The following is a 25,858-nucleotide window of genomic DNA, read 5'->3' as shown; positions in this document are numbered from 1 at the left end:
AGACACCTGTGTATACCAGCGGCCGGCCCATAATGGCGCCTCCATGATCAGCTTCCCCTACAGGAGCGTCCGGCATCACATTCCCCTGCATCGCTGTGTGGGGCCACAGTCACATGTCGCCCCAGCCTAAGGGTGAAGTCACATGCAGCTTTTTTTCTGCAGGAATTCAGTTTGCATTAACTCAAAACCCTCCTCCGTCACATGAAGGGAACGACAGACGAATTCCTATAAATGATCAGCAGCAAGTGCCTGACATCCACCTCTGCCCTGCGACAGCGTCCAGCTGGTCACCATAGAGACCGTTCCTTCCTCGCGCACTGATTGGTCAGAACTCCCCGCAGGACGGGTCGCTAAACCAATCACGTATCGTTCACTTCATGTTCAGCTGTCTAAATGCATGCGCAGTAAATGTTGCGCCATTACGTCACCGGAAATGGAGGCGGAGTTTGTTGCCGGAAGCGAAGGCACCGGCGGGGAAATGGCGCCGAGCTCGAAATCAGACCGGAGCAGCGGAAGCCGGAAATGGGGCCCGAGAGACCATATTATCCGGCAGCTGGACCGAGTGCGGGTAAGAAGTGCCCAATGGGCAGGCGACTAAATGTAGCTGTGACCGGAGGGGAATAACGGGAGGAGGAGAGAGAACCGGAGAGGAATAATAGGAGAGAGGAGACCGTGAGGAATATCGGGGTGAGGAGGAGAGAGGAATAACAGGAGGAGAGAAATGGAGTAGGGCCTGAGGACCGGCGATGAATAACTGAAGGATAGACGGAGGACTGGACCGCAATAACGGGGGGGGGGGGGGGGGGGGGGTTGGCTGAGGAGGGAGAGGACCGGAGAGGAATAATGGATGGAGGAGAGAGAAGACTATGAGAAATAGTGGGACAAGGTGAGAGAGGATCGGAGAGGAATATTGGGAGAAGGTGAGAGAGGACTGGGAGGAATAATGGATGGAGGAGAGAGGGGATGGGAGAGGAATAATGGATGGAGGAGAGAGAGGACCGGAGAGGAATAATGGATGGAGGAGAGAGAGGACTGGAGAGGAATAATGGATGGAGGAGAGAGAAGACTATGAGAAATAGTGGGACAAGGCGAGAGAGGATCGGAGAGGAATATTGGGAGAAGGTGAGAGAGGACTGGGAGGAATAATGGATGGAGGAGGGAGAGGACCGGAGAGGAATAATGGATGGAGGAGAGAGAGGACTGGAGAGGAATAATGGATGGAGGAGGGCGAGAGGACAGGAGAGGAATAATGGATGGAGGAGAGAGAAGACTATGAGAAATAGTGGGACAAGGCGAGAGAGGATCGGAGAGGAATATTGGGAGAAGGTGAGAGAGGACTGGGAGGAATAATGGATGGAGGAGGGAGAGGACCGGAGAGGAATAATGGATGGAAGAGGGAGAGGACCGGAGAGGAATAATGGATGGAGGAGGGAGAGAACCGGAGAGGAATAATGGATGGAGGAGAGAGAGAGGACAGGAGAGGAATAATGGATGGAGGAGAGAGAAGACTATGAGAAATAGTGGGACAAGGCGAGAGAGGATCGGAGAGGAATATTGGGAGAAGGTGAGAGAGGACTGGGAGGAATAATGGATGGAGGAGGGAGAGGACCGGAGAGGAATAATGGATGGAGGAGAGAGAGGACCGGAGAGGAATAATGGATGGAGGAGGGAGAGAACCGGAGAGGAATAATGGATGGAGGAGAGAGAAGACTATGAGAAATAGTGGGACAAGGTGAGAGAGGATCGGAGAGGAATATTGGGAGAAGGTGAGAGAGGACTGGGAGGAATAATGGATGGAGGAGAGAGGGGATGGGAGAGGAATAATGGATGGAGGAGAGAGAGGACCGGAGAGGAATAATGGATGGAGGAGAGAGAGGACCGGAGAGGAATAATGGATGGAGGAGAGAGAAGACTATGAGAAATAGTGGGACAAGGCGAGAGAGGATCGGAGAGGAATATTGGGAGAAGGTGAGAGAGGACTGGGAGGAATAATGGATGGAGGAGAGAGGGGATGGGAGAGGAATAATGGATGGAGGAGAGAGAGGACCGGAGAGGAATAATGGATGGAGGAGAGAGAGGACTGGAGAGGAATAATGGATGAAGGAGGGAGAAGACTATGAGAAATAGTGGGACAAGGCGAGAGAGGATCGGAGAGGAATATTGGGAGAAGGTGAGAGAGGACTGGGAGGAATAATGGATGGAGGAGAGAGGGGATGGGAGAGGAATAATGGATGGAGGAGAGAGAGGACCGGAGAGGAATAATGGATGGAGGAGAGAGAGGACTGGAGAGGAATAATGGATGGAGGAGAGAGAAGACTATGAGAAATAGTGGGACAAGGCGAGAGAGGATCGGAGAGGAATATTGGGAGAAGGTGAGAGAGGACTGGGAGGAATAATGGATGGAGGAGGGAGAGGACCGGAGAGGAATAATGGATGGATGGAGGAGAGAGAGGACTGGAGAGGAATAATGGATGGAGGAGGGAGAGAACCGGAGAGGAATAATGGATGGAGGAGAGAGAGAGGACAGGAGAGGAATAATGGATGGAGGAGAGAGAAGACTATGAGAAATAGTGGGACAAGGCGAGAGAGGATCGGAGAGGAATATTGGGAGAAGGTGAGAGAGGACTGGGAGGAATAATGGATGGAGGAGGGAGAGGACCGGAGAGGAATAATGGATGGAAGAGGGAGAGGACCGGAGAGGAATAATGGATGGAGGAGGGAGAGGACCGGAGGGGAATAATGGATGGATGAGAGAGAAGACTATGAGAAATAGTGGGACAAGGCGAGAGGATCGGAGAGGAATATTGGGAGAAGGTGAGAGAGGACTGGGAGGAATAATGGATGGAGGAGGGAGAGGACCGGAGAGGAATAATGGATGGAGGAGAGAGAGGACCGGAGAGGAATAATGGATGGAGGAGAGAGAGGACTGGAGAGGAATAATGGATGGAGGAGAGAGAAGACTATGAGAAATAGTGGGACAAGGCGAGAGAGGATCGGAGAGGAATATTGGGAGAAGGTGAGAGAGGACTGGGAGGAATAATGGATGGAGGAGGGAGAGGACCGGAGAGGAATAATGGATGGAGGAGGGAGAGGACCAGAGAGGAATAATGGATGGAGGAGAGAGAAGACTATGAGAAATAGTGGGACAAGGCGAGAGAGGATCGGAGAGGAATATTGGGAGAAGGTGAGAGAGGACTGGGAGGAATAATGGATGGAGGAGGGAGAGGACCGGAGAGGAATAATGGATGGAGGAGAGAGAGGACCGGAGAGGAATAATGGATGGAGGAGAGAGAGGACCGGAGAGGAATAATGGATGGAGGAGAGAGAAGACTATGAGAAATAGTGGGACAAGGCGAGAGAGGATCGGAGAGGAATATTGGGAGAAGGTGAGAGAGGACTGGGAGGAATAATGGATGGAGGAGGGAGAGGACCGGAGAGGAATAATGGATGGAGGAGAGAGAAGACTATGAGAAATAGTGGGACAAGGCGAGAGAGGATCGGAGAGGAATATTGGGAGAAGGTGAGAGAGGACTGGGAGGAATAATGGATGGAGGAGAGAGGGGATGGGAGAGGAATAATGGATGGAGGAGAGAGAGGACCGGAGAGGAATAATGGATGGAGGAGAGAGAGGACCGGAGAGGAATAATGGATGGAGGAGGGAGAGGACCGGAGAGGAATAATGGATGGAGGAGGGAGAGGACCGGAGAGGAATAATGGATGGAGGAGGGAGAGGACCGGAGAGGAATAATGGATGGAGGAGGGAGAGGACCGGAGAGGAATAATGGATGGAGGAGGGAGAGGACCGGAGAGGAATAATGGATGGAGGAGGGAGAGGACCGGAGAGGAATAATGGATGGAGGAGGGAGAGGACCGGAGAGGAATAATGGATGGAGGAGGGAGAGGACCGGAGAGGAATAATGGATGGAGGAGGGAGAGGACCGGAGAGGAATAATGGATGGAGGAGAGAGAGGACCGGAGAGGAATAATGGATGGAGGAGGGAGAGGACCGGAGGGGAATAAAAGGAGGAGAGAGAAGACTATGAGAACTAGTGGGAGAAGGCGAGAGAGGATCGGAGAGGAATATTGGGAGAAGGTGAGAGAGGACTGGGAGGAATAATGGATGGAGGAGGGAGAGGACCGGAGAGGAATAATGGATGGAGGAGGGAGAGGACCGGAGAGGAATAATGGATGGAGGAGGGAGAGGACCGGAGGGGAATAATGGATGGATTAGAGAGAAGACTATGAGAAATAGTGGGACAAGGCGAGAGAGGATCGGAGAGGAATATTGGGAGAAGGTGAGAGAGGACTGGGAGGAATAATGGATGGAGGAGGGAGAGGACCGGAGAGGAATAATGGATGGAGGAGAGAGAGGACCGGAGAGGAATAATGGATGGAGGAGAGAGAGGACTGGAGAGGAATAATGGATGGAGGAGGGAGAGGACCGGAGGGGAATAAAAGGAGGAGAGAGAAGACTATGAGAACTAGTGGGAGAAGGCGAGAGAGGATCGGAGAGGAATATTGGGAGAAGGTGAGAGAGGACTGGGAGGAATAATGGATGGAGGAGGGAGAGGACCGGAGAGGAATAATGGATGGAGGAGGGAGAGGACCGGAGAGGAATAATGGATGGAGGAGGGAGAGGACCGGAGGGGAATAATGGATGGATTAGAGAGAAGACTATGAGAAATAGTGGGACAAGGCGAGAGAGGATCGGAGAGGAATATTGGGAGAAGGTGAGAGAGGACTGGGAGGAATAATGGATGGAGGAGGGAGAGGACCGGAGAGGAATAATGGATGGAGGAGAGAGAGGACCGGAGAGGAATAATGGATGGAGGAGAGAGAGGACTGGAGAGGAATAATGGATGGAGGAGAGAGAAGACTATGAGAAATAGTGGGACAAGGCGAGAGAGGATCGGAGAGGAATATTGGGAGAAGGTGAGAGAGGACTGGGAGGAATAATGGATGGAGGAGGGAGAGGACCGGAGAGGAATAATGGATGGAGGAGGGAGAGGACCAGAGAGGAATAATGGATGGAGGAGGGAGAGGACCGGAGAGGAATAATGGATGGAGGAGAGAGAAGACTATGAGAAATAGTGGGACATGGCGAGAGAGGATCGGAGAGGAATATTGGGAGAAGGTGAGAGAGGACTGGGAGGAATAATGGATGGAGGAGGGAGAGGACCGGAGAGGAATAATGGATGGAGGAGAGAGAGGACCGGAGAGGAATAATGGATGGAGGAGAGAGAGGACCGGAGAGGAATAATGGATGGAGGAGAGAGAAGACTATGAGAAATAGTGGGACAAGGCGAGAGAGGATCGGAGAGGAATATTGGGAGAAGGTGAGAGAGGACTGGGAGGAATAATGGATGGAGGAGAGAGGGGATGGGAGAGGAATAATGGATGGAGGAGAGAGAGGACCGGAGAGGAATAATGGATGGAGGAGAGAGAGGACCGGAGAGGAATAATGGATGGAGGAGGGAGAGGACCGGAGAGGAATAATGGATGGAGGAGGGAGAGGACCGGAGAGGAATAATGGATGGAGGAGGGAGAGGACCGGAGAGGAATAATGGATGGAGGAGGGAGAGGACCGGAGAGGAATAATGGATGGAGGAGGGAGAGGACCGGAGAGGAATAATGGATGGAGGAGGGAGAGGACCGGAGAGGAATAATGGATGGAGGAGGGAGAGGACCGGAGAGGAATAATGGATGGAGGAGAGAGAGGACCGGAGAGGAATAATGGATGGAGGAGAGAGAGGATGGGAGAGGAATAATGGATGGAGGAGAGAGAGGATCGGAGAGGAATAATGGATGGAGGACAGAGAGGACCGGAGAGGAATAATGGATGGAGGATGGGAGAGGACCGGAGAGGAATAATGGATGGAGGAGAGAGAGGACCGGAGAGGAATAATGGATGGAGGAGGGAGAGGAATAATGGATGGAGGAGGGAGAGGACCGGAGAGGAATAATGGATGGAGGAGAGAGAGGACAGGAGAGGAATAATGGATGGAGGAGAGAGAGAGGACAGGAGAGGAATAATGGATGGAGGAGAGAGAGGACAGGAGAGGAATAATGGATGGAGGAGAGAGAGGACCGGAGAGGAATAATGGATGGAGGAGAGAGAGGACAGGAGAGGAATAATGGATGGAGGAGAGAGAGGACCGGAGAGGAATAATGGATGGAGGAGAGAGAGGACCGGAGAGGAATAATGGATGGAGGAGAGAGAAGACTATGAGAAATAGTGGGACAAGGCGAGAGAGGATCGGAGAGGAATATTGGGAGAAGGTGAGAGAGGACTGGGAGGAATAATGGATGGAGGAGAGAGGGGATGGGAGAGGAATAATGGATGGAGGAGAGAGAGGACCGGAGAGGAATAATGGATGGAGGAGAGAGAGGACTGGAGAGGAATAATGGATGGAGGAGAGAGAAGACTATGAGAAATAGTGGGACAAGGCGAGAGAGGATCGGAGAGGAATATTAGGAGAAGGTGAGAGAGGACTGGGAGGAATAATGGATGGAGGAGGGAGAGGACCGGAGAGGAATAATGGATGGAGGAGAGAGAGGACTGGAGAGGAATAATGGATGGAGGAGGGAGAGAACCGGAGAGGAATAATGGATGGAGGAGAGAGAGAGGACAGGAGAGGAATAATGGATGGAGGAGAGAGAAGACTATGAGAAATAGTGGGACAAGGCGAGAGAGGATCGGAGAGGAATATTGGGAGAAGGTGAGAGAGGACTGGGAGGAATAATGGATGGAGGAGGGAGAGGACCGGAGAGGAATAATGGATGGAGGAGAGAGAGGACTGGAGAGGAATAATGGATGGAGGAGGTAGAGAACCGGAGAGGAATAATGGATGGAGGAGAGAGAGAGGACAGGAGAGGAATAATGGATGGAGGAGAGAGAAGACTATGAGAAATAGTGGGACAGGGCGAGAGAGGATCGGAGAGGAATATTGGGAGAAGGTGAGAGAGGACTGGGAGGAATAATGGATGGAGGAGGGAGAGGACCGGAGAGGAATAATGGATGGAGGAGAGAGAAGACTATGAGAAATAGTGGGACAAGGCGAGAGAGGATCGGAGAGGAATATTGGGAGAAGGTGAGAGAGGACTGGGAGGAATAATGGATGGAGGACCGGAGAGGAATAATGGATGGAGGAGAGAGAGGACCGGAGAGGAATAATGGATGGAGGAGAGAGAGGACCGGAGAGGAATAATGGATGGAGGAGAGAGAAGACTATGAGAAATAGTGGGACAAGGCGAGAGAGGATCGGAGAGGAATATTGGGAGAAGGTGAGAGAGGACTGGGAGGAATAATGGATGGAGGAGGGAGAGGACCGGAGAGGAATAATGGATGGAGGAGAGAGAGGACAGGAGAGGAATAATGGATGGAGGAGAGAGAAGACTATGAGAAATAGTGGGACAAGGCGAGAGAGGATCGGAGAGGAATATTGGGAGAAGGTGAGAGAGGACTGGGAGGAATAATGGATGGAGGAGAGAGGGGATGGGAGAGGAATAATGGATGGAGGAGAGAGAGGACCGGAGAGGAATAATGGATGGAGGAGAGAGAGGACCGGAGAGGAATAATGGATGGAGGAGGGAGAGGACCGGAGAGGAATAATGGATGGAGGAGGGAGAGGACCGGAGAGGAATAATGGATGGAGGAGGGAGAGGACCGGAGAGGAATAATGGATGGAGGAGAGAGAAGACTATGAGAAATAGTGGGACAAGGCGAGAGAGGATCGGAGAGGAATATTGGGAGAAGGTGAGAGAGGACTGGGAGGAATAATGGATGGAGGAGGGAGAGGACCGGAGAGGAATAATGGATGGAGGAGAGAGAGGACCGGAGAGGAATAATGGATGGAGGAGAGAGAGGACCGGAGAGGAATAATGGATGGAGGAGAGAGAAGACTATGAGAAATAGTGGGACAAGGCGAGAGAGGATCGGAGAGGAATATTGGGAGAAGGTGAGAGAGGACTGGGAGGAATAATGGATGGAGGAGGGAGAGGACCGGAGAGGAATAATGGATGGAGGAGAGAGAGGACAGGAGAGGAATAATGGATGGAGGAGAGAGAAGACTATGAGAAATAGTGGGACAAGGCGAGAGAGGATCGGAGAGGAATATTGGGAGAAGGTGAGAGAGGACTGGGAGGAATAATGGATGGAGGAGAGAGGGGATGGGAGAGGAATAATGGATGGAGGAGAGAGAGGACCGGAGAGGAATAATGGATGGAGGAGAGAGAGGACCGGAGAGGAATAATGGATGGAGGAGGGAGAGGACCGGAGAGGAATAATGGATGGAGGAGGGAGAGGACCGGAGAGGAATAATGGATGGAGGAGGGAGAGGACCGGAGAGGAATAATGGATGGAGGAGGGAGAGGACCGAAGAGGAATAATGGATGGAGGAGGGAGAGGACCGGAGAGGAATAATGGATGGAGGAGGGAGAGGACCGGAGAGGAATAATGGATGGAGGAGGGAGAGGACCGGAGAGGAATAATGGATGGAGGAGGGAGAGGACCGGAGAGGAATAATGGATGGAGGAGAGAGAGGACCGGAGAGGAATAATGGATGGAGGAGGGAGAGGACCGGAGGGGAATAAAAGGAGGAGAGAGAAGACTATGAGAAATAGTGGGAGAAGGCGAGAGAGGATCGGAGAGGAATATTGGGAGAAGGTGAGAGAGGACTGGGAGGAATAATGGATGGAGGAGGGAGAGGACCGGAGAGGAATAATGGATGGAGGAGGGAGAGGACCGGAGAGGAATAATGGATGGAGGAGGGAGAGGACCGGAGGGGAATAATGGATGGATTAGAGAGAAGACTATGAGAAATAGTGGGACAAGGCGAGAGAGGATCGGAGAGGAATATTGGGAGAAGGTGAGAGAGGACTGGGAGGAATAATGGATGGAGGAGGGAGAGGACCGGAGAGGAATAATGGATGGAGGAGAGAGAGGACCGGAGAGGAATAATGGATGGAGGAGAGAGAGGACTGGAGAGGAATAATGGATGGAGGAGAGAGAAGACTATGAGAAATAGTGGGACAAGGCGAGAGAGGATCGGAGAGGAATATTGGGAGAAGGTGAGAGAGGACTGGGAGGAATAATGGATGGAGGAGGGAGAGGACCGGAGAGGAATAATGGATGGAGGAGGGAGAGGACCAGAGAGGAATAATGGATGGAGGAGGGAGAGGACCGGAGAGGAATAATGGATGGAGGAGAGAGAAGACTATGAGAAATAGTGGGACAAGGCGAGAGAGGATCGGAGAGGAATATTGGGAGAAGGTGAGAGAGGACTGGGAGGAATAATGGATGGAGGAGGGAGAGGACCGGAGAGGAATAATGGATGGAGGAGAGAGAGGACCGGAGAGGAATAATGGATGGAGGAGAGAGAGGACCGGAGAGGAATAATGGATGGAGGAGAGAGAAGACTATGAGAAATAGTGGGACAAGGCGAGAGAGGATCGGAGAGGAATATTGGGAGAAGGTGAGAGAGGACTGGGAGGAATAATGGATGGAGGAGAGAGGGGATGGGAGAGGAATAATGGATGGAGGAGAGAGAGGACCGGAGAGGAATAATGGATGGAGGAGAGAGAGGACCGGAGAGGAATAATGGATGGAGGAGGGAGAGGACCGGAGAGGAATAATGGATGGAGGAGGGAGAGGACCGGAGAGGAATAATGGATGGAGGAGGGAGAGGACCGGAGAGGAATAATGGATGGAGGAGGGAGAGGACCGGAGAGGAATAATGGATGGAGGAGGGAGAGGACCGGAGAGGAATAATGGATGGAGGAGGGAGAGGACCGGAGAGGAATAATGGATGGAGGAGGGAGAGGACCGGAGAGGAATAATGGATGGAGGAGAGAGAGGACCGGAGAGGAATAATGGATGGAGGAGAGAGAGGATGGGAGAGGAATAATGGATGGAGGAGAGAGAGGATCGGAGAGGAATAATGGATGGAGGACAGAGAGGACCGGAGAGGAATAATGGATGGAGGATGGGAGAGGACCGGAGAGGAATAATGGATGGAGGAGAGAGAGGACCGGAGAGGAATAATGGATGGAGGAGGGAGAGGAATAATGGATGGAGGAGGGAGAGGACCGGAGAGGAATAATGGATGGAGGAGAGAGAGGACAGGAGAGGAATAATGGATGGAGGAGAGAGAGAGGACAGGAGAGGAATAATGGATGGAGGAGAGAGAGGACAGGAGAGGAATAATGGATGGAGGAGAGAGAGGACCGGAGAGGACTAATGGATGGAGGAGAGAGAGGACAGGAGAGGAATAATGGATGGAGGAGAGAGAGGATGGGAGAGGAATAATGGATGGAGGAGGGAGAGGACCGGAGAGGAATAATGGATGGAGGAGAGAGAGGACAGGAGAGGAATAATGGATGGAGGAGAGAGAGGACCGGAGAGGAATAATGGATGGAGGAGAGAGAGGACCGGAGAGGAATAATGGATGGAGGAGAGAGAGGACCGGAGAGGAATAATGGATGGAGGAGAGAGAGGACCGGAGAGGAATAATGGATGGAGGAGGGAGAGGACCGGAGAGGAATAATGGATGGAAGAGAGAGAGGACCGGAGAGGAATAATGGATGGAGGAGAGAGAGGACCGGAGAGGAATAATGGATGGAGGAGAGAGAGGACCGGAGAGGAATAATGGATGGAGGAGAGAGAGGACCGGAGAGGAATAATGGATGGAGGAGAGAGAGGACGGGAGAGGAATAATGGATGGAGGAGAGAGAGGACCGGAGAGGAATAATGGATGGAGGAGAGAGAGGACCGGAGGAGGATAATGGATGGAGGAGAGAGAGGACCGGAGAGGAATAATGGATGGAGGAGAGAGGACGGGAGAGGAAGAATAATGGATGGAGGAGGGAGAGGAAGAATGATGGATGGAGGAGAGAGAGGACCGGAGGGGAATAATGGATGGAGGAGAGAGAGGACCAGAGGGGAATAATGGATGGAGGAGAGAGAGGACCGGAGGGGGATAATGGATGGAGGAGAGAGAGGACCGGAGAGGAATAATGGATGGAGGAGAGAGAGGACCGGAGGGGAATAATGGATGGAGGAGAGAGAGGACCGGAGAGGAATAATGGATGGAGGAGAGAGAGGACTGGAGAGGAATAATGGATGGAGGAGAGAGAGGACCGGAGGGGGATAATGGATGGAGGAGAGAGAGGACCGGAGAGGAATAATGGATGGAGGAGAGAGAGGACCGGAGGGGAATAATGGATGGAGGAGAGAGAGGACCGGAGGGGAATAATGGATGGAGGAGAGAGAGGACCGGAGAGGAATAATGGATGGAGGAGAGAGAGGACCGGAGGGGGATAATGGATGGAGGAGAGAGAGGACCGGAGAGGAATAATGGATGGAGGAGAGAGAGGACCGGAGGGGAATAATGGATGGAGGAGAGAGAGGACCGGAGGGGAATAATGGATGGAGGAGAGAGAGGACTGGAGGGGAATAATGGATGGAGGAGAGAGAGGACCGGAGGGGAATAATGGATGGAGGAGAGAGAGGACCGGAGAGGAATAATGGATGGAGGAGAGAGAGGACTGGAGAGGAATAATGAATGGAGGAGAGAGAGGACGGGAGAGGAAGAATAATGGATGGAGGAGAGAGAGGACCGGAGGGGAATAATGGATGGAGGAGAGAGAGGACCGGAGAGGAATAATGGATGGAGGAGAGAGAGGACGGGAGAGGAAGAATAATGGATGGAGGAGAGAGAGGACCGGAGGGGAATAATGGATGGAGGAGAGAGAGGACCGGAGAGGAGTAACAGTGGAAGGATAGAGAAGGCTATGAGGAATAACGTGAGGAGGAGAGAGGGAGGACTGGAGAGGAATAACTGGAGGAGAAAGGGGTCCAGGGAGGAGAGAGGAGACTATGAGGAATAACGGGAGGAGGAGACAGAGGAGGAAAAACTGGAGCAGAGAGGGGACCAGAGAATAATATTGAGAGAGAGAGAACCGGAGAAGAATTACATGAGGAGGAGAGAGAGGACTGGAGAGAAATAACAGCAGGAGAGAGGGATCTGGAGAAGAATAACAGGAGGAGAGAGAAGACTGTGAGGAGGACAGAGAGGAATATCGGGAGCAGGAGGAGAGGACCGGAGAGAAATAACTGAAGGAGGAGAGAGAGGACAAGAAAGTAATAGCAGGAGAAGCATGTGAGGAATAATGGAAGCAGGATAGCGACCTAAGAGGAATAACGGGAGGAGGAGAGAGAAGACTGAGGAATATCGGGAGGAGGAGAGAGGATCGGAATGAAATAGCTGGAGGAGGAAGAGAGAGGACCGGAAAAGAATAACGAGGAGGAGAGAAAGGACCGGAAAAGAATAACGGGACGAGGAGAGAAGACTGTGAGGAATAACGAGAGGAATAACAGGAGGAGAGAAATGGAATAGAGGGAGAGAGGACCGGCGATGAATAACTGAAGGATAGACAGAAGACTGGACCGCAACAATGGGGGAGGAGGAGAAAGAGAGGACCTGAGGGGAATAACGGGGGGAGGAGAGGGAGGAACGGATAGAAATATTGGGTGGAAGAGAGAGAGAATCAGAGAAAATTATTCAGGAGGAAGAGAGAGGACCGGAGATAAGTAATGGGAGGAGGAGACAGAAGCCTGGAGAGGAATAACCGGGAGAGAGAGGGGACCAGAGAAGAATATTGAGGAGAGAGCGGACCAGAGAAGAATTACAGGAGGAGAGAGAACCGGAGAAGAATAATGGGAGGAGAGGACCAGAGAGAAATATTGAGAAGGAAGAGGGAGGACTGGAGAAGAATAATGAGAGGAGGAGAGAGAAGACTGTGAGGAATAATGGAAGGAGGAGAGAGAAGACTGAGGAATAATGGAAGGAGGAGAGAGAAGACTGTGAGGAATAATGGAAGGAGGAAAGAGAAGATTGAGGAATAATGAGAGGAGGAGAGAGAAGACTGTGAGGAATAATGGAAGGAGGAGAGAGAAGACTGAGGAATAATGAGAGGAGGAGAGAGAAGACTGTGAGGAATAATGGAAGGAGGAGAGAGAAGACTGAGGAATAATGAGAGGAGGAGCGAGAAGACTGTGAGGAATAATGGAAGGAGGAGAGAGAAGACTGAGAAAAAATGGAAGGAGGAGAGACTGTGAGGAATAAGGGAAGGAGGAGGGAGAGGAGCGGAGACAAATAACATGAGGAGAGCGAAAACTGGAGAGGAATAAAGGAAGGAGAAGAGAGCGGACCGGGGAGGAATTACATGAGGAGGAGAGAGAGGACCGGAGAGGAATAAAAGGAGGAGGAGAGAGATGACCGGAGACAAATAACATGAGGAGAGAGAAAACTGGAGAGGAATAAAGAAGAGGAGGAGAGAGAGGACCTGAGAAGAATAATGGGAGGAGGAGAGTGGGGACCGGAGAAGAATATTGAGGCAGAAGAGAGAGGACCAGAGAAGAATAACAAGAGTAGGTGGAGACAAGACTGTGAGGAATAACAGGAGGAGAGAAATCACAGGAAATGGAGTAGAGAGAAAGGACCGCAGATGAATTATGGAAGGACTAGACAGAGGACCGGAGGGGAATAGTGGGGGGGAGGAGGAGAGAGCGGACCGGAGGGAAATAATGAGAGGAGGAGAATATTGAGGAGGAGATAGAGGAACTGAGAAGAATAACGGCAGGAGGAGACAGAAGACTAAGGAATAACAGGAGGGGAGACAGAGAGGACCAGAGAGAAATAGGTGGAGGAGGAAGAGAGAGGACCAGAGAGGAATAACGAGGAGGAGAAGAGAAGACTGTGAGAAATAACAGGAAGAGAGAAATCATGAAAAATGTAGGGGAGAGAGAGAGGACCAGAGATGAATAACGGAAGGAGTAGATAGAGGACCGGACAGGAATTACCGGGAGAGGAGGACAGAGAGGAACGGAGGGGAATAACAAGGGAAAAAGAAAGAGAACCGGAGAGGAATAACTGGAGAGGGAGAAGAATATCAGTTGGAGAAAGAAGACTGGAGAGGAATAAGGTGAGGAGGAGGACCGGAGAGGAATAACGTGAGGGAGAGGACCGACCTGAGAGAAATAATGGGAGGAGGAGAGTGAGGACCGGAGAGGAATTGTGGGAGAAGATCTAGTGATGAGCGAGTGTACTCGTTGCTCGGGTGGTCTCTGAGTATTTTAGTGTTCGGAGATTTAGTTTTCATCACCGCAGCTGAATGATTTTACAGCTACTAGCCAGCCTGAGTACATGTGGGGGTTGCTAGGGAATCCTCACATGTACTCAGCCTGGCTAGTAGCTGTAAATCATTCAGCTTCTGTGATGAAAAATAAATCTCCGAGCACTAACAAATACTCGGAGACCACCCGAGCGTGCTCAGGAAAACCCGAGCAACGGGTATACTCGCTCATCACTACTAGTGATGCAGATTAATACCTGGGGTGTACTCTTATCACGGTGTCAGGCTTGGTCTATGTTATAAGCATTGCTTCATCTTCCTCCGCACTCGCATTCTGAGCCGTCTCGGAGCAGTATAGGTCCTCTGATGACGATCAGTGCGGAGTCTCACATCCACTCTCCATCTCTCACGTGTCTCACATGAACACATGATTGTCTGCAGAGCTTCTCGGGTGTAATCTTGCAGTTTATGGCTGGCTGAGAACATGCGAGAGAAGTATTCTGCTACAGATGGATCTGGATAAGTTGGAAACTTGGGCTGAAACGTGGCAGATGAGGTTTAACAATGATAAATGTAAGGTTATACTCATGGGAAGAAGGAATCAATATCACCATTACACACTGAACGGGAAACCACTGGGTAAATCTGACAGGGAGAAGGACTTGGGGATCCTAGTTAATGATAAACTTATCAAAACCACTTTCCCATAAACACGGTATATTAGGAATAAAGAGGCTATGGCTTGAATCATAAATTAAAATAATATTTATTGATAAAGAAAGATAAAACAGCAGAAAAAATTCTTCCCTAAAAATTTGTACACTGGGAACAACACTCAACTAAGTCACTATAGTCCAAATGACATAATGTAAACTAGTACAGCCATATAAATATTAAGGAGCAAGAGCATAATGGAGAAACCGCAAGGATATACCAATGCATTACTAGCAGACCAGAGAACATACAGGGAAAAATCTGAGATTAAAAATAACCAAACTCTAAGTGAGGATAAAGCAAAAAAATGCTAAAAAATATATCCCCACAGAGAATCCTAATTAATCCCAGGGATTAATTTGGATTCTCTGTGGGGATATATTTTTTAGCATTTTTTTTTTTTTAAAGCATTTTTTTTGCTTTATCTTATTTAGAGTTTGGTTATTTTTAATCTCAGATTTTTCCCTGTATGTTCTCTGGTCTGCTAGTAATGCATTGGTATATCCTTGCGGTTTCTCAATTATGCTCTTGCTCCTTAATATTTATATGGCTGTACTAGTTTACATTATGTCATTTGGACTATAGTGACTTAGTTGAGTGTTGTTCCCAGTGTACAAATTTTTAGGGAAGAATTTTTTCTGCTGTTTTATCTTTCTTTATCAATAAATATTTTAATTTATGATTCAAGCCATAGCCTCTTTATTCCTAATATACCGTGTTTATGGGAAAGTGGTTTTGATATGAATTGTTTGAGGTGTGCTCTATATTGTTTATGGACATATGATATTATTAATGATAAACTTACCTGGAGCAGCCAGTGCCAGGCAGTAGCTGCCAAGGCAAACGGGATCATGGGGTGCATTAAAAGAGGTCTGGATACACATGATGAGAGCATTATACTGCCTCTGTACAAATCCCTAGTTAGACCGCACATGGAGTACTGTGTCCAGTTTTGGGCACCGGTGCTCAGGAAGGATATAATGGAACTAGAGAGAGTACAAAGGAGGGCAACAAAATTAATAAAGGGGATGGGAGAACTACAATACCCAGATAGATTAGCGAAATTAGGATTATTTAGTCTAGAAAAAAGACGACTGAGGGGCGATCTAATAACCATGTATAAGTATATAACGGGACAATACAGATATCTCGCTGAGGATCTGTTTATACCAAGGAAGGTGACGGGCACAAGGGGGCATTCTTTGCGTCTGGAGGAGAGAAGGTTTTTCCACCAACATAGAAGAGGATTCTTTACTGTTAGGGCAGTGAGAATCTGGAATTGCTTGCCTGAGGAGGTGGTGATGGCGAACTCAGTCGAGTACAATTATTAGGTTCTGTAGAAGGATGTAGATCTGGGGATTTATTATGATGGAATATAGGCTGAACTGGATGGACAAATGTCTTTTTTCGGCCTTACCAAGTATGTTACTATGATTTCCTGACAATATTTAGGTGGATAAAGGGGTCTTGTTATGTGGTCTGAGGATGTCCGCGCTGGATGAACCTTCTGAGTTTTCTCTACAATGTACCCCCAAAAATATTATCCTTCAGAGCCCTTCTGTCCAGTATAGAAAAGGCTGACACATGTATTGGACCGAAAATTACATTTTATGTCAAATGTATTTATAATAAACTCAGGCTTTTCATCGCTGCAGGGATCCAGTTTAGCTGCCGCTCCTTTATTTTATTGTATTTTTTTACCTTTTTGTTTACGTTTTTTCTACAGTGACAATAAATAACTTATCTGTTTTGTATTATTTTCCAGATTACAGGACAACTTTCCCCTCGGTTGTTCCGGAAGCTGCCCCCTCGTCTCTGCGTGTCTCTGCGCAACATCGTGGACGAGGAGTTCCTACGAAAGGGGTAATTATTTTACACTTGGACCATTGTTGCCTGTCATAGACCAAGTGTCGTTTGTTTGTTTTTTTGCCTCCATGGGGCGGCACATGGCTAACCATTTTGCTGTTCTCTGAATCCCTGTGTCATGCTCTGTCCCCCTAGAGTCCTCCAGTAGGCATCATACTATATCAGTTTTGTATGACGTCTGCTCTAGTCGCATTGACTTTGATAATTATATGTTTACATGAGAAGAAAGCAAAGCTGCAGTAAAAAGTATGGCAGATAAACCAGCAACAGCCTTGGATTGAGATGGGTCAGGATGTGGATTTCAGACTACCTCAGACTCCTATAGACCATGCAGCTTGGGTCGGAGCCATTAATTATAGCTAAGAGTAGCAAAGCTGCGGACAATAGAAAGTAATGAATGCTTTATTTTACTGTGTGTGTATAAGTTTTTCAGTCTTCATATGTGTTTTTCCCTCCAGTCACGTCTTCCTGGGGTTCTCTAAATGCGGTCGCTTTGTATTATCCTACACCAGCGACGTGTTGGATGATGACTTCGCCTTTTACTCCTATCACCTCTATTGGTGGCAATTCCAAGTACACAGCAAGCTGCGCCTGGTGAGTCCTCAGTGCACATCTGCGTGCTGACCTATATGCAGAGCATCAGTCCACAGCCTGTTATCTCCACTCCTAGGTGCGACAAGTCCGGCTCTTCCAGGATGAGGAGATTTACAGTGACTTGTATCTGACGGTATGCGAGTGGCCGAGTGACAACTCCAAAGTCATCGTGTTTGGCTTCAAGTAAGTTGTAAATGAAGCAGCCAGCTGCTCAGATCAAAAGGAACTCCTTTTCTAAATTGCCTAGGTTACGGGCCACCTCTGCAGTATTTCAGCGTTGGCCTGTCTCTCAGGCAGTGAGCTCCACGCATATGGGTGTATGGATCTACAGTCCTCCAATGCAGCAGAGGCAAAGCTTTGTTACATCACAGAACTGGAGAGTTCATTGCTATCGGCGCCACTTCGCCGCTGGTCCGAACTGTCAATCAATCAGGAGTGGAAGCTGGGAGGCAGGGGAAAGTTTTCTATTGGAGGTCCGAAGGTCACCATATATTCTGCACTCTTTCCCAGCACATCTGGTAACGGTATGTTAATGAACATGATGAGCGACGAGAACCATAGAGACATTTATATCAGCACGGTGTCTGCGCCCCCAACGTCCCCCTGCACCGACTGCAGAGAGTCCCCGAAAGGTAGGGCCAGATATGAAGGAGCAGAGCTGTAGCTGGTGACGACAATGACATTGCAGTATATAACGCAGCGTTTATTTCCAGGCCCGTGTCTCCTGCACAGCTTCATGCTCCACACAAAGTACCAGGTGGTTTACCCTTTCCCTACGTTTCAGCCGGCATTTCAGCTGAAGAAGGACCACGTGGTTCTGCTGAACACCAGCTTCTCCCTGGTGGCCTGTGCAATATCCGTGCACCCTGCAGGTAACTCGTGTGACTCCTTTCTGGCTGCCGTAACGCACTTATTTCAGGGCCCAGTTCATGCCTGTTTTTTATTGTTTAAGGAGATAAAGAATCCAATCAAATTTTGTACAGCAAACAAAGCCAACACAATGCCCGTGCCAGCTGCGCCTTGTCTTTCAGCCCTAGTGTCGCTTCCTCCGGGGGGCACTCTCCTCTTCCCTCTGAACCCTGCTCCCCCACCCCTCCGGGAACTCCACCAGCCGTCACCCGGGCCCGGGAATTCGTGGCTGGTATATTCCGTAGAGCCCGGGAGGCATCTGGACTGGAGGCCGAAGACAAAGGAGAACGGCCCGGACCAAGCAAGCAAAGTCCTTCACAGCCGTCTGACCCAGATTCTCCTACATGGCACCGTACTATTAACGAAGGACACCACAGGTCCAGCGGTCACACGGAAGAGCCCAACTACGTGAACTACACACAGTTACGCTACGTCCTGGGGGAGGTGACCGAGACGGATCAAGAGAGCGGTGAGAGCGTTGTAGAGGGGAGCGAGACATGCTGAAGCTCGGTGGAGGAGCACATTATAACCATTTCATTCTTTGTAGAATATGAAGACGACAAGATCTCGCTCCCGTTCCTGGTCACTGATCTCAAGGGGCAGCACCTAAAACCGCTGAATGACAAGGCTTCTTTCAAGGTACAGACGGTCTCCCCAGTTCCATTTATACCTTTTCTGCCGTTTCTGACCCTCTCACCCCGGTCTCTTGTCACTCAGGGCCAACATCTCATTGTGGAGCAACTCACCCTGGACTTCGAATACGTCATAAATGAAGTGATCCGCCATGATGCCTCGTGGTATCGGCAGTTCTGCTCCTTCAGTGATTATGATATAGTTATCCTAGAGGTAAAGTGGTTTAATGTGTGTTTAACGAGTGATAGATCCTTCACAGACAAGTATAGCTTAGTGCTCTGGTGGATATATCCACTGGTGGGCGTTAGCCACCATTATAGTCTCGGAGCACGGCTGCCTGTGACCGATGGGTTCCTGCTGTAAGGAGGGGGCTGCTGACTATGGAGTCTCCACTGCAGTTTATTTCTTTCCCTGCAGATGTGTCCCGAGACAAACCAGGTGATAATGAACATCGGCCTCCTGCTCCTTGCCTTCCCTGCTCCACAAGAGGAGGCTCAGCTCAGGTGGGTGACCTTAGGAGCCAGGGCTGTGCCACTTTGTACCTTCAGAGCCTCGCTCACACCTGTCTGCTTCATCCTATAGGCCTAAGACTTATCACACAAGCCTAAAAGTAGCCTGGGACCTGCACACGGGTGTGTTCAGCACCCTGAGCGTGGGGGAGCTCACTGAGGTGAAGGGACAGACCAGGTAAACAACCACCTCATTGCACCCGGTTTTGTTTCCTTTGCTGGGTTTTTGGGGGTTTGTTCTTAACCTTTCTGTGTTTCTTCAGTGGCAGTGTATGGAGCTCGTACCGGAAGAGCTGTGTAGACACGGTCATGAAGTGGTTAGTCCCCGAAAACAACGCCCGATATGTGAACCGTATGACAAACGAGGCGCTACATAAAGGTACAGCAACCCCCCCTCCCATCCCATTATTAGAGACCATTGGGGCCTCGGTGCTTTTAGAAGCCCACTCATGTAATCCCCTCTCCCCACAGGCTGCTCGCTCAAGGTGTTGGCGGACAGCGTGCGATACACGTGGATTGTGCTGTGACCCGGCCCATCCGGAGACAGGAACTCTACCTCAGCACAAGCGTCTTCGTGCATCGGGAACAAGAGGCGCTGCAGTGGGACCTTCGTATTAGTCCTCCTTGTATGCTGCCACCTACTGACCGCTCCTGGAAGACCCCAGCAATGCGTCAGGATCTGAGCTGCTTTTTAAGTTTAGTGTGAAGAAAGCCCCATTCTGGATAAGATAGGTGGGCCGGTGTTATAGAGGCCGGTGACATCCCTGCTCTTCCCACAGAGGACATTGGTTGTTCCCCTCCCTACATTGTCTGTCCAGAAATGAGCAGAGGTATTTTTTTTAATGGAATGTGTATGTATATATCACGTATCCCTTTACGTTACGGTGGTCTCCTTTTGTGAAATAAATCTCTTTTTTTTCTGTTCACACTTCACAAGTGTCAAATTTGCAGACGAGACTCCTCCCCCCACATTCTTTATTATCTGGGTCCATTCTGTAATAATTGTGATCCCTGGTTAAAAAGTGAAGTGAAAGTATGGGGGATTAACAGAGCAGAGCTTGTATGAGAGACCCGCTGCCCACTTCCCCTACAAAGCACCGTCCTGAGACTCCTACAGTCTCCAGATGGATAAGTCATGGCCCCTCTCCTGCAGTCAGTGATGTTACAGGTGCTGGCACCAACCCTGTAAGGAGTCATAATGATTAATTATAATGGATTTTAGCACTGGTACACACAGCATCGTCTCCCCTGTTCATGTCACCAGTTCATAAGGTGACTTGCTCTTAATGGCGCCTGCACTCATTCAGCAGCTGGCTGAGCCCCGCCTCCTACAATGTGGGCTGTACTGGCCACACCCCCAGGACGTCATTCACTATGCTGGGAGCTGCTGGCTGAGCCCCGCCTCCTGCATTGGGGGTTGTACTGGCCACACCCCCAGGACATCATTCATTATGCTGAGAACTGCTGGCTGAACCCCGCTTCCTGCACTGTGGGCTGTACTGGCCACACCCCCAGGACATCATTCACTGGGCAGAGAGCTGCTGGTAGAGCCCCGCCTCCTGCATTGTGGGCTGTACTGGCCACACCCCCTAGGACATCATTCACTAGGCAGAGAGCTGCTGGCTGAGCTCCGCCTCCTGCACTGTGGGCTGTACTGGCCACACCCCCAGGGCATCATTCACTGGGCAGAGCAGCTGGCTGAGCCCCGCTTCCTGCATTGTGGGCTATACTGGCCACACCCCCAGGGCATCATTCACTGGGCAGAGCAGCTGGCTGAGCCCCGCTTCCTGCATTGTGGGTTGTACTGGCCACACCCCCAGGACTTCATTCATTATGCAGAGAGCTGCTGGCTGAGCCCCGCCTCCTGGATTGTGGGTTGTACTGGCCACACCCCCTAGGACATCATTCACTGGGCAGAGCAGCTGGCTGAGCCCCGCCTCCTGCATTGTGGGCTATACTGGCCACACCCCCAGGACATCATTCACTGGGCAGAGAGCTGCTGGCTGAGCCCCGCCTCCTGCATTGTGGGCTGTACTGGCCACACCCCCAGGACATCATTCACTAGGCAGGAAGCTGCTGGCTGAGCCCCGCCTCCTGCATTGTGGGCTGTACTGGCCACACCCACTAGAACATCATTCACTGGGCAGAGCAGCTGGCTGAGCCCCGCCTCCTGCATTGTGGGTTGTACTGGCCACACCCCCAGGGCATCATTATGCAGAGAGCAGCTGGCTGAGCCCCACCTCCTGCATTGTCGGCTGTACTGGCCACACCCCCTAGGACATCATTCACTGGGCAGAGCAGCTGGCTGAGCCCCACCTCCTGCATTGTTGGCTGTACTGCCCACAACCCCAGGACATCATTCATTATGCAGAGAGCTGCTGGCTGAGCCCCGCCTCCTGCATTGTGGGCTGTACTGGTCACACCCCCTAGGAACATCATTCACTGGGCAGAGCAGCTGGCTGAGCCCCGCCTCCTGCATTATGGGCTGTACTGGTCACACCTCCTAGGACATCATTCACTGGGAAGAGAGCTGCTGGATGAGCCCCGCCTCCTGCACTGTGGGCTGTACTGGCCACACCCCCATGACATCATTCTCTGGGCAGAGCAGCTGGCTGAACCCCGCCTCCTGCATTGTGGGCTGTACTGGCCACACCTCCTAGGACATCATTTACTGGGCAGAGCAGCTGGCTGAGCCCCGCCTCCTGCATTGTCGGCTGTACTGGCCACACCTCCTAGGACATCATTCACTGGGCAGAGAGCAGCTGGCTGAGCCCTGCCTCCTGCATTGTGGGCTGTACTGGCCACACCTCCTAGGACATCATTCACTGGGCAGAGAGCAGCTGGCTGAGCCCTGCCTCCTGCATTGTGGGCTGTACTGTCCACATCCCCAGGACATCATTCTCTGGGCAGAGCAGCTGGCTGAACCCCGCCTCCTGCATTGTGGGCTGTACTGGCCACACCCCCTAGGACATCATTCACTGGGCAGAGCAGCTGGCTGAGCCCCGCCTCCTGCATTGTGGGCTGTACTGGCCACACCCCCAGGACATCATTCATTATGCTAACTTCTGGCTGAGCCCCGCCTCCTGCACTGTGGGCTGTACTGGCCACACCTCCTAGGACATCATTCACTGGGTAGAGAGCAGCTGGCTGAGCCCCGCCTCCTGCATTGTGGGCTGTACTGGCCACACCCCCTAGGACATCATTCACTAGGCAGAGAGCTGCTGGCTGAGCTCCGCCTCCTGCACTGTGGGCTGTACTGGCCACACCCCCAGGGCATCATTCACTGGGCAGAGCAGCTGGCTGAGCCCCGCTTCCTGCATTGTGGGCTATACTGGCCACACCCCCAGGGCATCATTCACTGGGCAGAGCAGCTGGCTGAGCCCCGCTTCCTGCATTGTGGGTTGTACTGGCCACACCCCCAGGACTTCATTCATTATGCAGAGAGCTGCTGGCTGAGCCCCGCCTCCTGGATTGTGGGTTGTACTGGCCACACCCCCTAGGACATCATTCACTGGGCAGAGCAGCTGGCTGAGCCCCGCCTCCTGCATTGTGGGCTATACTGGCCACACCCCCAGGACATCATTCACTGGGCAGAGAGCTGCTGGCTGAGCCCCGCCTCCTGCATTGTGGGCTGTACTGGCCACACCCCCAGGACATCATTATGCAGAGAGCAGCTGGCTGAGCCCCACCTCCTGCATTGTCGGCTGTACTGCCCACAACCCCAGGACATCATTCATTATGCAGAGAGCTGCTGGCTGAGCCCCGCCTCCTGCATTGTGGGCTGTACTGGTCACACCCCCTAGGAACATCATTCACTGGGCAGAGCAGCTGGCTGAGCCCCGCCTCCTGCATTATGGGCTGCACTGGTCACACCTCCTAGGACATCATTCACTGGGAAGAGAGCTGCTGGATGAGCCCCGCCTCCTGCACTGTGGGCTGTACTGGCCACACCCCCATGACATCATTCTCTGGGCAGAGCAGCTGGCTGAACCCCGCCTCCTGCATTGTGGGCTGTACTGGCCACACCTCCTAGGACATCATTTACTGGGCAGAGCAGCTGGCTGAGCCCCGCCTCCTGCATTGTCGGCTGTACTGGCCACACCTCCTAGGACATCATTCACTGGGCAGAGAGCAGCTGGCTGAGCCCTGCCTCCTGCATTGTGGGCTGTACTGTCCACATCCCCAGGACATCATTCTCTGGGCAGAGCAGCTGGCTGAACCCCGCCTCCTGCATTGTGGGCTGTACTGGCCACACCCCCAGGACATCATTCATTATGCTAACTTCTGGCTGAGCCCCGCCTCCTGCACTGTGGGCTGTACTGGCCACACCTCCTAGGACATCATTCACTGGGTAGAGAGCAGCTGACTGAGCCCCGCTTCCTGCATTGTGGGCTGTACTGGTCACACCTCCTAGGACATCATTCACTGGGAAGAGAGCTGCTGGATGAGCTCCGCCTCCTGCACTGTGGGCTGTACTGGCCACACCCCCAGGACATCATTCTCTGGGCAGAGCAGCTGGCTGAGCCCCGCCTCCTGCATTGTGGGCTGTACTGGCCACACCCCCAGGACATCATTCATTATGCTAACTTCTGGCTGAGCCCCGCCTCCTGCACTGTGGGCTGTACTGGCCACACCTCCTAGGACATCATTCACTGGGCAGAGAGCAGCTGGCTGAGCCCCGCCTCCTGCATTGTGGGCTGAACTGGCACACCCCCTTGGATGTCATTCACTGGGCAGAGAGCTGCTGGCTGAACCCCGCTTCCTGCATTGTGGGCTGAACTGGCACACCCCCTTGGATGTCATTCACTGGGCAGAGAGCAGCTGGCTGAGCCCCGCTTCCTGCATTGTGGGTTGTACTGGCCACACCCCCAGGACTTCATTCATTATGCAGAGAGCTGCTGGCTGAGCCCCGCCTCCTGGATTGTGGGTTGTACTGGCCACACCCCCTAGGACATCATTCACTGGGCAGAGCAGCTGGCTGAGCCCCGCCTCCTGCATTGTGGGCTATACTGGCCACACCCCCAGGACATCATTCACTGGGCAGAGAGCTGCTGGCTGAGCCCCGCCTCCTGCATTGTGGGCTGTACTGGCCACACCCCCAGGACATCATTATGCAGAGAGCAGCTGGCTGAGCCCCACCTCCTGCATTGTCGGCTGTACTGGCCACACCCCCTAGGACATCATTCACTGGGCAGAGCAGCTGGCTGAGCCCCACCTCCTGCATTGTTGGCTGTACTGCCCACAACCCCAGGACATCATTCATTATGCAGAGAGCTGCTGGCTGAGCCCCGCCTCCTGCATTGTGGGCTGTACTGGTCACACCCCCTAGGAACATCATTCACTGGGCAGAGCAGCTGGCTGAGCCCCGCCTCCTGCATTATGGGCTGTACTGGTCACACCTCCTAGGACATCATTCACTGGGAAGAGAGCTGCTGGATGAGCCCCGCCTCCTGCACTGTGGGCTGTACTGGCCACACCCCCATGACATCATTCTGTGGGCAGAGCAGCTGGCTGAACCCCGCCTCCTGCATTGTGGGCTGTACTGGCCACACCTCCTAGGACATCATTTACTGGGCAGAGCAGCTGGCTGAGCCCCGCCTCCTGCATTGTCGGCTGTACTGGCCACACCTCCTAGGACATCATTCACTGGGCAGAGAGCAGCTGGCTGAGCCCTGCCTCCTGCATTGTGGGCTGTACTGGCCACACCTCCTAGGACATCATTCACTGGGCAGAGAGCAGCTGGCTGAGCCCTGCCTCCTGCATTGTGGGCTGTACTGTCCACATCCCCAGGACATCATTCTCTGGGCAGAGCAGCTGGCTGAACCCCGCCTCCTGCATTGTGGGCTGTACTGGCCACACCCCCTAGGACATCATTCACTGGGCAGAGCAGCTGGCTGAGCCCCGCCTCCTGCATTGTGGGCTGTACTGGCCACACCCCCAGGACATCATTCATTATGCTAACTTCTGGCTGAGCCCCGCCTCCTGCACTGTGGGCTGTACTGGCCACACCTCCTAGGACATCATTCACTGGGTAGAGAGCAGCTGGCTGAGCCCCGCCTCCTGCATTGTGGGCTGTACTGGCCACACCCCCTAGGACATCATTCACTAGGCAGAGAGCTGCTGGCTGAGCTCCGCCTCCTGCACTGTGGGCTGTACTGGCCACACCCCCAGGGCATCATTCACTGGGCAGAGCAGCTGGCTGAGCCCCGCTTCCTGCATTGTGGGCTATACTGGCCACACCCCCAGGGCATCATTCACTGGGCAGAGCAGCTGGCTGAGCCCCGCTTCCTGCATTGTGGGTTGTACTGGCCACACCCCCAGGACTTCATTCATTATGCAGAGAGCTGCTGGCTGAGCCCCGCCTCCTGGATTGTGGGTTGTACTGGCCACACCCCCTAGGACATCATTCACTGGGCAGAGCAGCTGGCTGAGCCCCGCCTCCTGCATTGTGGGCTATACTGGCCACACCCCCAGGACATCATTCACTGGGCAGAGAGCTG

General features: G+C 52.1%; 1 protein-coding gene across 1 annotated transcript; it reads left to right on the top strand.

The window, feature by feature from the left end:
* The first annotated feature begins 415 nt into the window (after positions 1 to 415).
* On the top strand, positions 416 to 20,282 carry DCAF15 (DDB1 and CUL4 associated factor 15). The gene is made up of 13 exons (XM_069767284.1): positions 416 to 568; positions 16,613 to 16,710; positions 17,172 to 17,307; positions 17,384 to 17,490; positions 17,818 to 17,939; positions 18,021 to 18,179; positions 18,260 to 18,685; positions 18,764 to 18,855; positions 18,934 to 19,062; positions 19,267 to 19,352; positions 19,432 to 19,536; positions 19,622 to 19,737; positions 19,830 to 20,282. Exons 1-13 carry the CDS (start codon positions 434 to 436, stop codon positions 19,883 to 19,885), a joined length of 1,767 nt encoding a protein of 588 aa, XP_069623385.1. The 5' UTR covers positions 416 to 433; the 3' UTR covers positions 19,886 to 20,282.
* The last annotated feature ends 5,576 nt before the right edge of the window (positions 20,283 to 25,858 follow it).

The sequence above is a fragment of the Ranitomeya imitator genome, chromosome 4, assembly GCF_032444005.1.
Source record: "Ranitomeya imitator isolate aRanImi1 chromosome 4, aRanImi1.pri, whole genome shotgun sequence".
Taxonomy (NCBI): domain Eukaryota; kingdom Metazoa; phylum Chordata; class Amphibia; order Anura; family Dendrobatidae; genus Ranitomeya; species Ranitomeya imitator.
This window is presented reverse-complemented; position numbering and strand designations above follow the sequence as displayed.